The sequence below is a fragment of the Rhodnius prolixus genome, unplaced genomic scaffold, assembly GCF_049639745.1.
Source record: "Rhodnius prolixus isolate KJV_2025 unplaced genomic scaffold, Rpr scaffold_6, whole genome shotgun sequence".
NCBI lineage: Eukaryota > Metazoa > Arthropoda > Insecta > Hemiptera > Reduviidae > Rhodnius > Rhodnius prolixus.
This window is the reverse complement of record NW_027411634.1, coordinates 19976068-19989713: the sequence shown is the minus strand read 5'-3', so window position 1 is coordinate 19989713 and position 13646 is coordinate 19976068. Positions and strand designations below refer to the sequence as shown.

The 13646-nt window shown below is 34.4% G+C and overlaps 1 protein-coding gene and 1 long non-coding RNA gene across 7 annotated transcripts in view; one reads left to right on the top strand and one right to left on the bottom strand.

Moving 5' to 3' along the window:
* LOC141460439 (uncharacterized) overlaps positions 1 to 5292 on the top strand; it is a 55406-nt gene extending 50114 nt beyond the window's left edge. Inside the window, exons 2-3 of the long non-coding RNA XR_012462057.1 lie at positions 1564 to 1637; positions 4834 to 5292. This is a non-coding gene — a long non-coding RNA (uncharacterized lncRNA). The remainder of the gene's footprint in view (positions 1 to 1563; positions 1638 to 4833) is intronic.
* LOC141460436 (unextended protein-like) overlaps positions 1 to 13051 on the bottom strand; it is an 89512-nt gene extending 76461 nt beyond the window's left edge. For all 6 annotated transcript variants that reach the window (XR_012462052.1, XR_012462051.1, XR_012462053.1 and 3 more), the window contains exon 1: positions 12574 to 13051. Coding sequence is in view for 1 of the 6 variants with exons in the window: in XM_074140428.1 (XP_073996529.1) it covers positions 12574 to 13046 (473 nt within the window). In the remaining 5 variants the exon portion in view is untranslated. The remainder of the gene's footprint in view (positions 1 to 12573) is intronic.
* Positions 13052 to 13646: the final 595 nt, after the last annotated feature.

Sequence of the window (13646 nt, the reverse complement as noted above, 5' to 3'; positions counted from 1 at the left end):
ACAATGAATACAAATACAATATCTGGAATATTTCAATTCATTGTTACTTAATTGTTCATGCACCAATGGTTAGCACAGCTTTCATCCAATTGCAGCCTTTACTGCATGAAGGTCATGAGTCAAAGAATATCTAAATGAGAATGAAATGTTTTTTTAGTAATACAGCATCAATGTCTGTAACTAAGTGGCTAGTTGGCAACTGCTTCAGTATAACATTACCTGTGTTACTCATTCAATAATTGAATGGCTTTTAGAAATTTACAGTTAAAGAATGAAACAAATCTGGATTCAGAATGGATGGTCCAATTCAAATTTACTCCTGAATGATTAAGCATAGTGCTTCAAAGGAAGCTATCCTCAGAACATCTGGCCAAGCATGTAGCGCTAGATATTGTAAGGATTGGTTGGCCTTCCTTCTGGCAATTACTTATCTAATATCAATCTAATGACCATTCCTTGCCCGAAGAAAAGATAGCACAAGGTTGACTGTTATCAAAATATTTCAGTTAATATTACTGCGATCGTTATGAAATGTGAACCTTCGGAGGAGGGTTTTAAATAATAATAATAATAATACCCGGGTTCGGGGAAGGGATTAGCTATGAGGTTAGCATACTGGACTCCCACGCGGAGGTCCCGGGTTCGAATCCAGCAGCTGACCCTTAGATTTTCTCTTCCTAGGAGCTTCTTACAGCTCACTGTCCGGTGATGGACAGTGTTGTCTGTTACGAGAGAACACTGTCCGGAGGCCGGCGGCGCACTAAAAAAAAGCTCCGGGCGCCAATAACCTTAGATGTTGACGCGCCTTAAAACATAAAAAAAAATAATATAAGGGAAGGGATTAGCTATGAGGTTAGCATACTGGACTCCCACGCGGAGGTCCCGGGTTCGAATCCTGCAGCTGACCCCTAGATTTTCTCTTCCTAGGAGCTTCTTTCAGCTCACTGTCCGGTGATGGACAGTGTTGTCTGTAACGAGAGAACACTGTCCGGAGGCCGGCCGTGCACTGGAAAAAGCTCCGGGCGCTAATAACCTCAGACGTTGACGCGCCTTAAATCATAAAAAAAAAAATAATAATATTAATAATAAGGGAAGGGATTAGCTATGCGGTTAGTGTATTGGATTCCCACGCGGGGAGGTCCCAGGTTCGAATCCAGCTGCTGACCCTTAGATTTTTCTCTTCCTAGGAGAGTCTTACAGCTCGCTGTGTTGTCTGTAATGAGAGAACACAGTCCGGAGGCCGGCAGTGCACTGAAAAAAGCTCCGGGCGCCAATAACCTTAGATGTTGACGCGCCCTAAATCATAAAAATAATAATAGTAATAATAATAAAAATTATCTTGGTTGAGGTCGAAATCTACGCGTGCAAACAAAGTTCAATCTGTCAGTGGATTCTTAAAAATTTAACGATACATAACTGTGATTAACAATTTTTTGATCAGTGCTGGGATTTTCGGATTACATATATATTTTTTGTTGTAATTTAGTATCTGAATTAATTTCTAGTTACAAATATTTACTAGGAAATTTCAATAATAACTAATCATTGAATTATTATTTACAGAGACTCAGAGAGAAGAGGCCATGTTTTTAAAATCACTTTTTCGTAAACGTGGTACATCAAAACGGATACCTCAGGTAAACATTCCAAACCAAAAATGGGTAAGATTACCTTATCTCATTAGAGCAAGAAGAAAAAGGAAATAATAATAATTTATTTTTAGCCTGAAATCTTTGGTAAGCAGTAAAATTAAGAAGGCTATTGATAGAGATGAGCCAAAGACAATAATTGCAGCCAAATAGTTCCCAACAGCTGTGCATACTAATATCAACTTCCGATCTTGCAGGAGTCCCTCTCTGGAAGTTACAGTTCCCTGGTTCGGTATTTCGACAGAATTAACTATAGATTTACAGCCCCAGTAAACCAATAACTTTTAACTTAAAAAAAACTATTTTCATAAACAGAGCTAATATGTATACATTTCAGTAGCTGCGAGCTAGTGTCAAACGTACACACATATATAACACGATGACCCACAGTTCATGGATGATGTAATTTGAAATAAATACATGAAAGAACTTGGCCAAGGTCAAAGTAATAAATAAATATATGGGGAGGAGCTCTGATGGCTCAAGGCACCCCATTTACCGGCTCGTAAATAAATAAAATTCTCTTTTTATCAAGAGAGTTAATAAAAGAGACAGAGAACCATTTTATAAAAAAAATATGTATATAAATAATAAATTGTAATAAGGCGCCACGGTAGCAGAGCGGTTAGAGGCGAGACCTGCGAAGCTAATATGTATTGTGGTACTGGGTTCGATTCCCGGTCTCCAGGCCTTGGATTTTATTTAATGGTTAATAAAAGAAATTTACAGTAAAGTATGTTTGCTAGTCGCCTCCGTCCACGACACCTAATTGGTAGTTGGACGTAAAGTCGGCCTGAAAAAATAGGCGATTACCTTACTTTACTTTTAAATTGTAATATTCTTAAATGTATATTAGCTACTCTATTTGTGAGAATTGGGTTTTTTAAGTTGATACAATAAGCGAAAAAGATTTTGAAATGGGCAAGCGCTACCTGGGCTTCCGAATGAAACAGAATCCCCCAAATTACGAGGTCTGTAAATTAAGTAATGAGACTGGTTTTATAAAATTTGTTATTCAAAAAGAATTACAATTCCATATTGTCACCTTCAAAATAACTTCCTTCTGAAGCCACACAGCGCTGGTGACGTTTCTTCCACTCCTCATATCAGTGCTTGAACTCCGATACTGGAATAGCCTTCAGCTGGTCGAAGTCACAAGGACTCAAGTCAGGCGAATAAGGAGGCTGAGGAGCCACAGGACTTCATCCTCTCCAAGGCCCAAAAAAGCAAGGATGGCGAAGTCCAAAGATCAAAAATGCATGCTGATTTGTTTTTTTCGATATCCACGGAATCGTCCACAAAAGAGTTTCTACCTCAAGGTCCAAACGGTCAACGATCAACACTTTTACCGAGAGGTTCTTCGAAAAACTTCGAAAAAGGGTCATTCTTGTGAGACCAAACATGAAGAACAAGTGGGTGTTGCACCATGATAATGCTCCTTGTCACACAGCAATTTCAATAAACAGAGTTTTGGGCCAGTAAAAACATTTCTGTAGCTCCTCAGCCTCCTTATTCGCCTGACTTGAGTCCTTGTGACTTTTTTTCTCTTCCCGAAGTTGAAGAATCACCTCAAGGGAACTCATTTTAGGACAGTCGAAAACATTCAAACGGCTGTAACCGACCAGCTGAAGGCTATTCCAGTATCGGAGTTCGAGCACTGCTATGAGGAGTGGAAGAAACGTCTCCAGCGCTGTGTGGCTTCAGTAGGAAGTTATTTTGAAGGTGACAATATAGAATTGTAATTCTTTTTGAATAAAAAAAAAAATTAAAAAAATCAGTCTCATTACTTAATTTACAGACCTCTTAGGCGGAGAATGCATGAAACTAACCTAGACTAGAAACAAACAGACGATTATGTTGATCTTCAGTTACCAAGGAAGACCCGAGGTCATTGGCGGATTCAGTCAGCGTGGTGGATTGTCGGAGAAGGCCGAGAGTTTGTACGAGAAGATTAGAGCAAATTGAGAGAGCATTATGACTTGAGGAACTTGTAAATATTTTGTCTTGTTGTTGTACGAATGTGATGTTGAGGTTAAGAAGAGTTAGGTTAACTACTTACGAAGGAGCGTCAACTATCTGTTGGAATAGTTTTGATTTAAATGTCTTGTACAGTCCGTATGTTTGTAGGTTTGGCTGAACTCCACAGCTCTAGTCCGTAAGTCCACATAGGTTTGAGAATAGTATTGTATATTAAACGTTTGAGTTCTATGGGCAATTTGGAGCGTCGTCCAAGAAGTCTGTAAAGCATTTTCGCACGTTTTATCATTGCTTGCCCTTCTAAGTCTATTGTGTAGGTTCCACGTGTCATTTGTCTGTGTAGAGCCCAAGGTAGCGCACCAAGATCTATGCAAGGAAGAAGATTGTTTTTGAAGAAGCTGACATTGTAGTTGGCATTTCTGTGGGTACATTTTGATACGCTCACTTCTTTGCCCAGGATTCTATTTTATGTGTGTCTGTAACTTGTAAGAAGCTGATGAAGGATGTGTACTTGAAGCTAGAATGGCTATGCCATCTGCATATGTTCAGAGTAGTGGCTGTATAAGTATGACTGAAATGTATTATTTAATCATAAAGACAAACTGTATCCGACATTACTTAAAGACCAAAAGTTTACAAAATCTCTCTTGGATAGGCTTTTGTAAAATTGAAGAATTAATCTGAAATGCGTACTTAATTAAAATAACATTATTTAACAATACTAGCGACATCTGTGGGAATAATGCTATGTGTAAATTAACTGTTAGAAAATTATATATCTAATACATTTAACTTTCGACTTTCATTGACTGAATAATTGATTCAAACTTATTTAATGTCTAAATGATGGTGACAGAATGAAAGGAAGGTTGGTGTCAATTAAAATAAAGAAAACAGAATTGAAACAAATAAAATTCTTATCAATCAATAAATAGTACAACAAACGCGTTATACAAGTATCATTGACCTACTGGAACTATACTTATGTATTATACAATACAATGTACTATACTTACTGAACATACTTCCAATTACTCAACTTATTTAACTTTCTCTTACACTACGGTAAGAGGCGTTGGTCAATCGTTCAGAGTTTTTGTTTTTAGGTTTACACCGTAAATATCTGTTTTTTAAGAACAAACCAAAAAGAAGGAAGTGGTTTTTACAAAATTTTTGTAATGGAGGGAGTGGGTCTTTTTGTTTGTAGGGATCCACCGACATAAGACGCTCAGGAGGCGACATAAGATGCTCAGGAGGTGACATAATACGCTCAGGAGGCGACATAAGATGCTCATGAGGTGACATAAGACGCTCAGGAGGCGACATAAGATGCTCAGGAGGCGATATAAGACGCTCAGGAGGTGACATAAGACGCTCAGGAGGCGATATAAGGCGCTCAGGAGGCACAGGACTTCCTTTTTTTTTATTATTAGGATTAGAAGGGTTAATTAAGGACTTAGCAAACTGGATCCTACGCGGAAATACCGGGTTATAATCCAGCTACTGCCCCCTTGAGATTTTTCTATTCTTTAAAAGCTTCTGATAGCATTACAGTGATGGACAGACGAGAGAACACTTGATTCTTTCTACTTGAACACTTTCCATTTTATTGAGCCACCCCCCAATCTAAGTTTCCCCAAAAAATAAAGATTGCTAATAAAAATGTAAAAACCATAGAACAGAAATATCCCGCTAAGCACAAATTGGAAAATCCTGTAAGTAATTTTTCATTTTAAAACGTAAGTTACTCCGATACGTCCAAAAATAGAAATAATCAAAAGAAAGATAACAATAAAATTCTACTTAAACCACTTTGTAGCGAAAAAATTTAAAAAAATAATTACATTTTTTTTGTTCACTCCCTCGTAATGGATATTTCATGTAACACAATTAGATAAATATTTAAAATATAAACATCAATAATAATGTTTGCTTTTAAAATTCAAACCTAACCCAATTATAAAACCAATTGTACCTAAACCCTGACTGTTGGTAAGCAACTCTTTATTTATCATAACCTCAACATTAATTTCATAGTGGTCAACCACTTAATAAACTTACTAAAGTAAAATGGGTCATCATAACCAATTGGAAAGAAATATTTATTTGCAATATATTATCTGCAAAATAACAATAATAATAACTGCCTTAATTTAATAGATACATCCTAGCAGAATCTGTTTAGGATAGAAGTGTTGTTTTATATTGTATATATTTATGGGTTCATTGTTATTTATTTTACTTATATAATTATATTATTGTGTAACGATGGCTAAATTTGATGTACAAACGTGGGAAGAGCAATGAGTCCAAATTTTGTCCAAATATACGCAGGAATGAAAAACATCTCTTTCAACTTTAGCAAAGCTAACATGTACGAGGTGTGGCTATTAAATAACGAGACTACTGCTGTAAAACATTTTATTTCAAATTTATACATATTTAGTTCTATATACACCCCTCCCCTATCCCTACAACGCTCCATGCGAATTTACCATTGTTCGAAACAATGCTGGAAGTCTTTTCCTTCTGTGAGCTCCTGCATGGACGCGTGCAGCTTTTTCTTTCACAGCTTCAACGGACTGAAATCGTGTTCCTTTTTAATGCAGATTTGACTTAGGGGAACAGATAAAAGTCATATGGGGCCAGGTCACAGGCGAATAAGGCGGATGGCCTAGAAACTGGGATGTTTTACTTGGCTAGAAACGTTTTGACAGACGTTTGCAGTGTGAGCCGGCGCTTTGTCTTGATGGAGAACCCCGTGACTTGTTCTTCCAGAAATCGGATCGTTTTTTTCCTTATTCTTTCACCAGAGTTGAGCGTTACACCTCACCGGTAGTAATGTTGATTAATTATAATCGATATTTTCATCCGTTTTGGACGTGGAAGGGCGATCCGGGTGGTCATCATCTCCGACGTCTTCTCAGCCATCTTGGAAACGCTTGAACCACTCAAAAAAAACTCGCGCACGTGATTAACATTCATCGCCATAAACTTCTTTTAATAAAAGATAAGTTTCAGTAGCGGTTTTACCCAGTTTCATGTGAAATTTCACGACAATTCGTTGCTCTACTACATGTGTAGTATCATGTTTTCGGCAAATCAAAACTTACACCTCTTACACAAACGACGATTCCGGTCAGACTGATTTCACTACAAACATGTGAGACACTGCAATCGAAAGAGAAGGCTTTACGCTGCACCTGCTGTCGGTCGTTAGGATTTGGCGCATGCATAGTTCTTCTGTAGCAGCATCAGTCTCGTTATTTAATAGCCACACCTCGTATTGTGTTAATGGGTTCAATTCCCGGTATAAGCCTTAGGATTTTATTTAATGATTAATATGAGAAAGTTATAGAAAATGTACGTTCTCTATTCGCATCGACCACAACATCTAATTTGTTAGGTGGACGCAAAACCCGCATAAAAATATAGGCATTACTTACTTCAAACTTACAACAGAAATGCTTCATGTTGAAGGTATGTAGTTAGGTTTTTGAATTTAGAATTTTGGATCAACTTGAGCAGTGATAGTGTAAAAATTAAAAAAAATAAATAAATAAAATAAAGTGGCCATTTTGTACTTTATTTTTTTACAATTTATTTAATTATATTATACTCAGAATTGTTTCCTTAACTTGAAGTAGTATAAAATATAATCCTTCTGTTAACTAGTAACTTACTATAATATTTAAGTAAGTTCTCTTTGGTTTTCTGCAACTTGATTTAATTTAAGAGCATTTCCAAAATAATATTCTCACTAGTGATTGAACTTAAAACTGTCTCCACTAAGTTTAGTGCAATAATGGGCTCATTATTTAGCAATTACCGAACCAAAATGTTTAAATCAGTTAAAAAAAAACAAAGGCACGCAGTTACTGGACGTGATGTATAGTAAAATTAGTCAATGCTACAATGATCTCAATTTTTAGCAATACGAGATCCAGTAGGCATTGGCAATCAGCTAGCAATTATTAAGAAAAGCCGCACTACGAGAGGTTATGTGAGTGGTTCACGCCAAATGCCATTTGCTAGTGAAATTGCTGCCCTCTAGTTATACTTAGGGGGAGCCACTTTCATACAACAATATAGGAACTAGTGGCCAGGCCAGATGTTAGTGAACAAGTTCAGCTGGTTTAACTAGTCCACATCAAAACAAAAGAAACGGCCTTCTCTCACAGAGCGACCTTGCAATAAGAAGAAAATAGGTTAATATTTTTTTAAAGTATGTAGTGTTTTATCAATACGATTATTTTGTGGTCAAATGTCAAAACTGCTTCTCTTAAAATAAATAGAAGAAATAATTCTTCTGAATCAAGGGCCATCAAAGAAGCAGCAGTTTCGATTAACGCCAAAATGATAAAAAAAAAAGATTGCTTTTTCTTGCAAAATACTGGCGATGCCAATACTTTAATAGACTGGAGGGCAAATGTAAAGAATAGTTACCCGGAGGTGTGGCCTGTTTTTTTAGTGCATGCGCAGTACAGTACAATTACTGTTCAAACTTTTTAAACTACGAGGGTCGTTTGAAAAGTCCGTGCAAAGTCAGAGAGATAGCACCACTGGCGCGTATCGAGGTTATGTTTAGTTAATAGCATCTCTTGGAAGAATACACACAAAGTTTCAGCCAGATCGGTCTATTTCTTTGTGTTTGGCATTCGTTTGAATCGAGAAAGTCGAGTGATTTTCAAAAAATGGACGAAAAAGAATTTCGTGTGTTGATTAAACACTACTTTATGAAAGGCAAAACGCCTCAGGAGACTAAAGAGAAGCTTGTTAAACATTATGGTGACTCTGCACCTTCGATTAGAACAGTTTATAAGTGGTTTCAAAATTTTCCGAGTGGCCATATGGGCACAAGTGACGCTGAACGTTCTGGACGCCCTGTTGAGGTTACTACTCCAGAAATCATTGATAAAATCCATGATATGGTGATGGATGACAGAAGAGTGAAGGTGCGTGAGATTGCTAGTGCTGTGGGCATCTCGAATGAAGGGGTACATAATATTTTGCATCAACATTTGGACATGACAAAGCTATCCGCAAGATGGGTGCCGCGATTGCTCACGCTTGACCAAGAACGAAATCGTGTGAAGTGTTGCAAGGACGGTTTGCAGCTGTTCCAGAAGAATCCGCAGGACTTTAAGCGTCGTTTCGTCAACAATCTAAACAATGGGTTACCAAGGGGGAATCTGCGCCAAAAAAGGCAAAGACCGTTCCTTCGGCCGGAAAGATTATGGCGACTGTCTTTTGGGATTCGCAAGGAATAATCCTCATCGACTATCTGGAAAAGGGTAAAACTATTACAGGTGCATATTATTCATCGTTATTGGACCGTTTGAAAACCGAGCTGCAAGAAAAACGCCCACGACTGGCCCACAAAAAAGTCCTTTTCCATCACGACAACGCACCAGCTCACACCTCAGCTGTTGTGGTCGCAAAATTAATGGAAATAGGGTTCCAACTCGTTTCACATCCCCCCTATTCTCCAGACTTGGCTCCCTCGGACTACTATTTCTTCCCCAATATGAAGAAATGGCTGGCGGGAAAAAGATTTTATTCAAACGAGGAGGTGATTGCAGAAACGAATGGCTATTTTTCAGACTTGGACCAATCCTATTATTCGGAAGGGATCAACAAACTAGAGCAGCGTTGGACCAAGTGTATAAGCCTAAAAGGAGACTATGTTGAAAAATAAAAAAGATTTACCCCAAAAAATTAAGTAGTTTTTATTTTTGCACGGACTTTTCAAACGACCCTCGTATTATGTTTAATAAATGGCTACTTTACCTTTACTTTACTTTATTTCCACATTGTCTTATTAAAAAGTTTTTAATATTTCTACAAAATTCATCCCCCATATTTTTAACATAATATGAAAATCTGCGAATGTCGTATATCATTTATAATGTATTTAAAAACAAGCATTATTCTTTACTTGTACGGAACAAGTAAAAAAATAAACCCCATAATTGTGGTGGTAAGTATTAGGTATACCCAAAAAGGGGCATTGGGGCTAATTTTGCCCACAGCCAGAAAAAAATATATTTTATTTTATACATAAAAATAAATGATAAGTTAGTAATATTGCTCTTTAAACAATTAAATGAAGCGCAAAATTTTGGAAAACTTGAAATTTGGAAGCCAATGGGGTTTTTTGTTTTAAGAACAATAATAAGTATTTTATAAATACAGTATAAGTACACAAAATATTAAGCGCCCAAATAATGAAACTTTTCACTGTTATGCAAGTTTAAGAAAAAGCTAAAATAAAGTTAAGGTTTTTGCAGTGCCTATTAACAATATAATGACAATAAATTTGTGAAGTCCAAAAAGTCATGGATGAGGTCTCAAAAAAAAAAAAAAAAGAGCACTTAGAATATGATTGGGCTGATTTTTTAAATAAAATAAATCTTCATAAGTTGCTAGACAAAAGAGGACTCTTCAGTTTTCAAAAAATTTACAATTATAAGTACTAAATTAACGTTTATTTTTGTTTTTTTAAACATAATTTTATCAGAAGTAAATGTTTTTGAGTAAAGTATTTAAATGCGATAATAGTAATTTTTTTCCCCCAATTAGAAAAGTCATTTATTAAAGTAACTTGTACATGGGCCTTCATTAACACAGCCCAAGAAACACAAATGTATACTTTAAATAAAAATTAATAAATGGGTCAAAGTAACCCTGACAATTAGCACAAAATTAACAAAAATAAAGATCATAAATTTAAAAAAAAATGGTCAAAATTAGTTTAAAAAGACATAAGATTTAAGAAATGAACATATAAACATTTGTAATAATGAATTAAAACCGAAGCAATTCTATTAAGTAAATTATTTAACTATTTTACTGGCCTAAGTTTTTGAAATAATTCGAAAAGAAAAAAAAGTGGGTCAAAGTAACTTCGATTTTTCTGCAGCAAAAAAATAATTTAAAAAGTTTTCATTTAATAAAAGCATGCATAAAATAACTATAATCACAGGAGTTAACAGAAACTGATCTTCCCAAATTGAGATCTTAATATCTTAAGGCGTTTATTAAAAGTAAGAAAAATTCTATGAAACTTCTTAAAAGTGTGATCATGTCAAAAAGTAGGTATAAATTGAGATTAGTTTTGTAGAAAGAAAGATGATTGTTTAAACAGATTAATGGACAATTGTCTAGCTTTGGTTGCATACCATTAAAAAAAGTAAACAAAATGAATGGTTATACAACATATTTTTCAAATAATAAATTAGAACATTTTTTTCCCCCTAAAGAAGTAGTCTTAAATTTATTTTGTACATTTGGTACGCATAGATGTAGTTAGGAATCCTTTTAGAATGTCAAGTTGAAGAAACCGCTTTAAAGACTCTCTCTAGAAGTGACGTTTCACTTAATTTTAAGGTTTCTCTCTTCTGTTATGATATGATCAATTATCAGGTGATTTCATCGATCAATAAACATGCTTAACTTTCTTTACATTGTTCACCCACATTTAAGTACTGTGATGTTTTGTTTTTAGATTTCTCTCAGGAAAATAATTTCAATGTTCCAGTATCTATTCCCTCAAATGTCCTAGTTATAATGGTAAGAAAACTTTGAAGACAATTAATCATTTAGCAAATATTGGACAAAAAGTATCACTGTAAAAGAAAGTTCATATTTGTAAAAGTTCTAGGAGTTTAGTTTTTTTAGTCATTTATCTGGAATAAGTAAAGAGCCAGAAAAATTCCCTACTTTTTCGATCTATTCCATCTTGTTTTTAATGAAACCAAAATAAATCATCAAATTACAATTTTGATAATCAATCCTGTTAAAAAAAAAAAATTATTAAATTTGATCTTCTACTAAATGATGCATAAAGTTAATTCTGAATGTTGCACGATTTCTATTTTTATACATGTTACTGCACTTTACTTGGCAATGTCTTAGAAAATAATAAGTTGTATGAACATTATAGACATATATGAGCCCAAAAAAAGGTCATCACAATCTTTTTATAGTGACTTATAGTTCTGCTACATTATCTTAAAAGGTTTTATAAGATTTCAATGGCAATAACAAAAGAGGATGCAAATAATAGGCATAATTTACTTTCTAATAAAACTATTTAGATGGAAAACAATTTTAGATTAAAGCAAAATAATAATTCTTTATTTCTTTAAAAAAACAATAAAACTCATTTTTACTCAACATAACACGATTTTTTGACACGTAAATTTTGTGAATATATTTTATCTAATAGTGATCAAATTCAAGAGATAAAACCTTAACATTAAAGTAAAACAGCATTGCACTCGTCCTCCTTCAAAAGGTAAATACAGATAAAGTAGAGTTTGTTTTTTTTATCACACTGAAATTTATTTACGATATTTAAATACATTATGTCCTCAAAATCATTTTACGATATCTATAACTAGTTTTGACACCTGTTTAATTTATTTTTTATTCTTAAGATATTCTGAAATGCTAAATTATGTGAGTGCGCATTTGATGTAAGTTTTAAAAGTAATGATCCTAAATTAATCAAAAAACTTAAAAAAGTAGCAGAGTATTGGTAAACAACAATAAATTCAAACGAAATATACCTTTATTTATAATGTTAATATAAGTTATTTATGATCTTGTATGAAACAATAATAACATTCGTTATTAAAGGCAATTAAGAACAGAAAATACTGATTATTTTAAATTCCGTAATCACTAGTTTAGGCGTAGAAAATTAATCTAAGAGCCTATGTTGTTAGGAAGGTTGTCATCAGGTTTGTGCACACGTGAGACGTACCCAAGAAGGTTACAAACATAGATAAATACTCAGTTCGTTTCAACTAATTCTGACATACTTGGTTTGCACAGAAAAAAATAAAAATCTTCTACATTTGGAAGTTTTCCAAAAAAACTGTATAAATAGGTTGTTAACGGTAAGAAGAAACAAGGTGTATTTACAAAACAAGCAACGTACCTTCGTTTCCTTCTGGTCTTGTTGTCAAAATGAGCAATGCCTCGATCACCCTGATGAACCCATTTGATAACTTCATTCGGCAACGTACTAATCACACCCGTTTTTAAGATTGACTTAGTCCTATATATTTGTTTTACACAAATATAATTTTCACTTAATTTTGGCGCACTTTGTTTCAATACAAAAGTATAAAGCGCTGCAGTACCGTTTGACCACTTACTTCTTGTTTCAATATCCAAGAAAGTGGTGCAGGGCTCACCCTGGGCAGCCTGCACCGGAGTTAGCCGCACCTCCGTGTCCGGGCTGAGCTCGTAACCGATCAAGAAGAGTTCAAGATCGTCAGAGTCTTTAATTTGGTTTATATAAGCAGAAGTAATGATTGGATTGTTGTGGTGAACATTTAAACCAGCGGAAAAGGATAACATGGCAAAATAACAAGCAAAAACAGAGAGGACACTATAACCAGCCGCCATTATACCTTGCGAACTGAAACAGTCTAAGTGAGGCTTTACTTTTATAGTATAGAGGGGGTAGTACTAGCAGAGCTATCTATTAGAACTTTAAGTAACTTTTAATTAAACATCTTAATTTATTACAAAAGTGTTAAAAAAACTATACTTTCCAAGTATTTTATTATATTTATCAAATTTACGACGAAAAATCTAAATTAAAATGATTCAAGAAGCTTTTCTAAAATATTGCAGCAATAAAGAGATAACATTGTTCTGGTTCTGTAACGTAATAAAAAATATAATTTAAGCCTTAATGTTTCAAGAGACAGTTTTATTAATCCTTAGAAGGATAAAATAAAATTTGGCTAGTTTTTATGGAAAACAAGAATTTATTTATATTTTATTAATTTACATCAAATAAGTCTGTGCAAAATGATCACTAATCAAGGATAATTTTGTAAGTACTGAACATTAAAGGGAATATTCATAAAAGAAATTTTTGCAAAAGCTTTTTCTCTGAGCGAAAATACATGTATGTTAAATAAATTTTATGCTTAGCACTTTATTTTTATTTTAAGATTTTAAACTAACAATTATGTTTTAGATAAGTGTAATATTCGT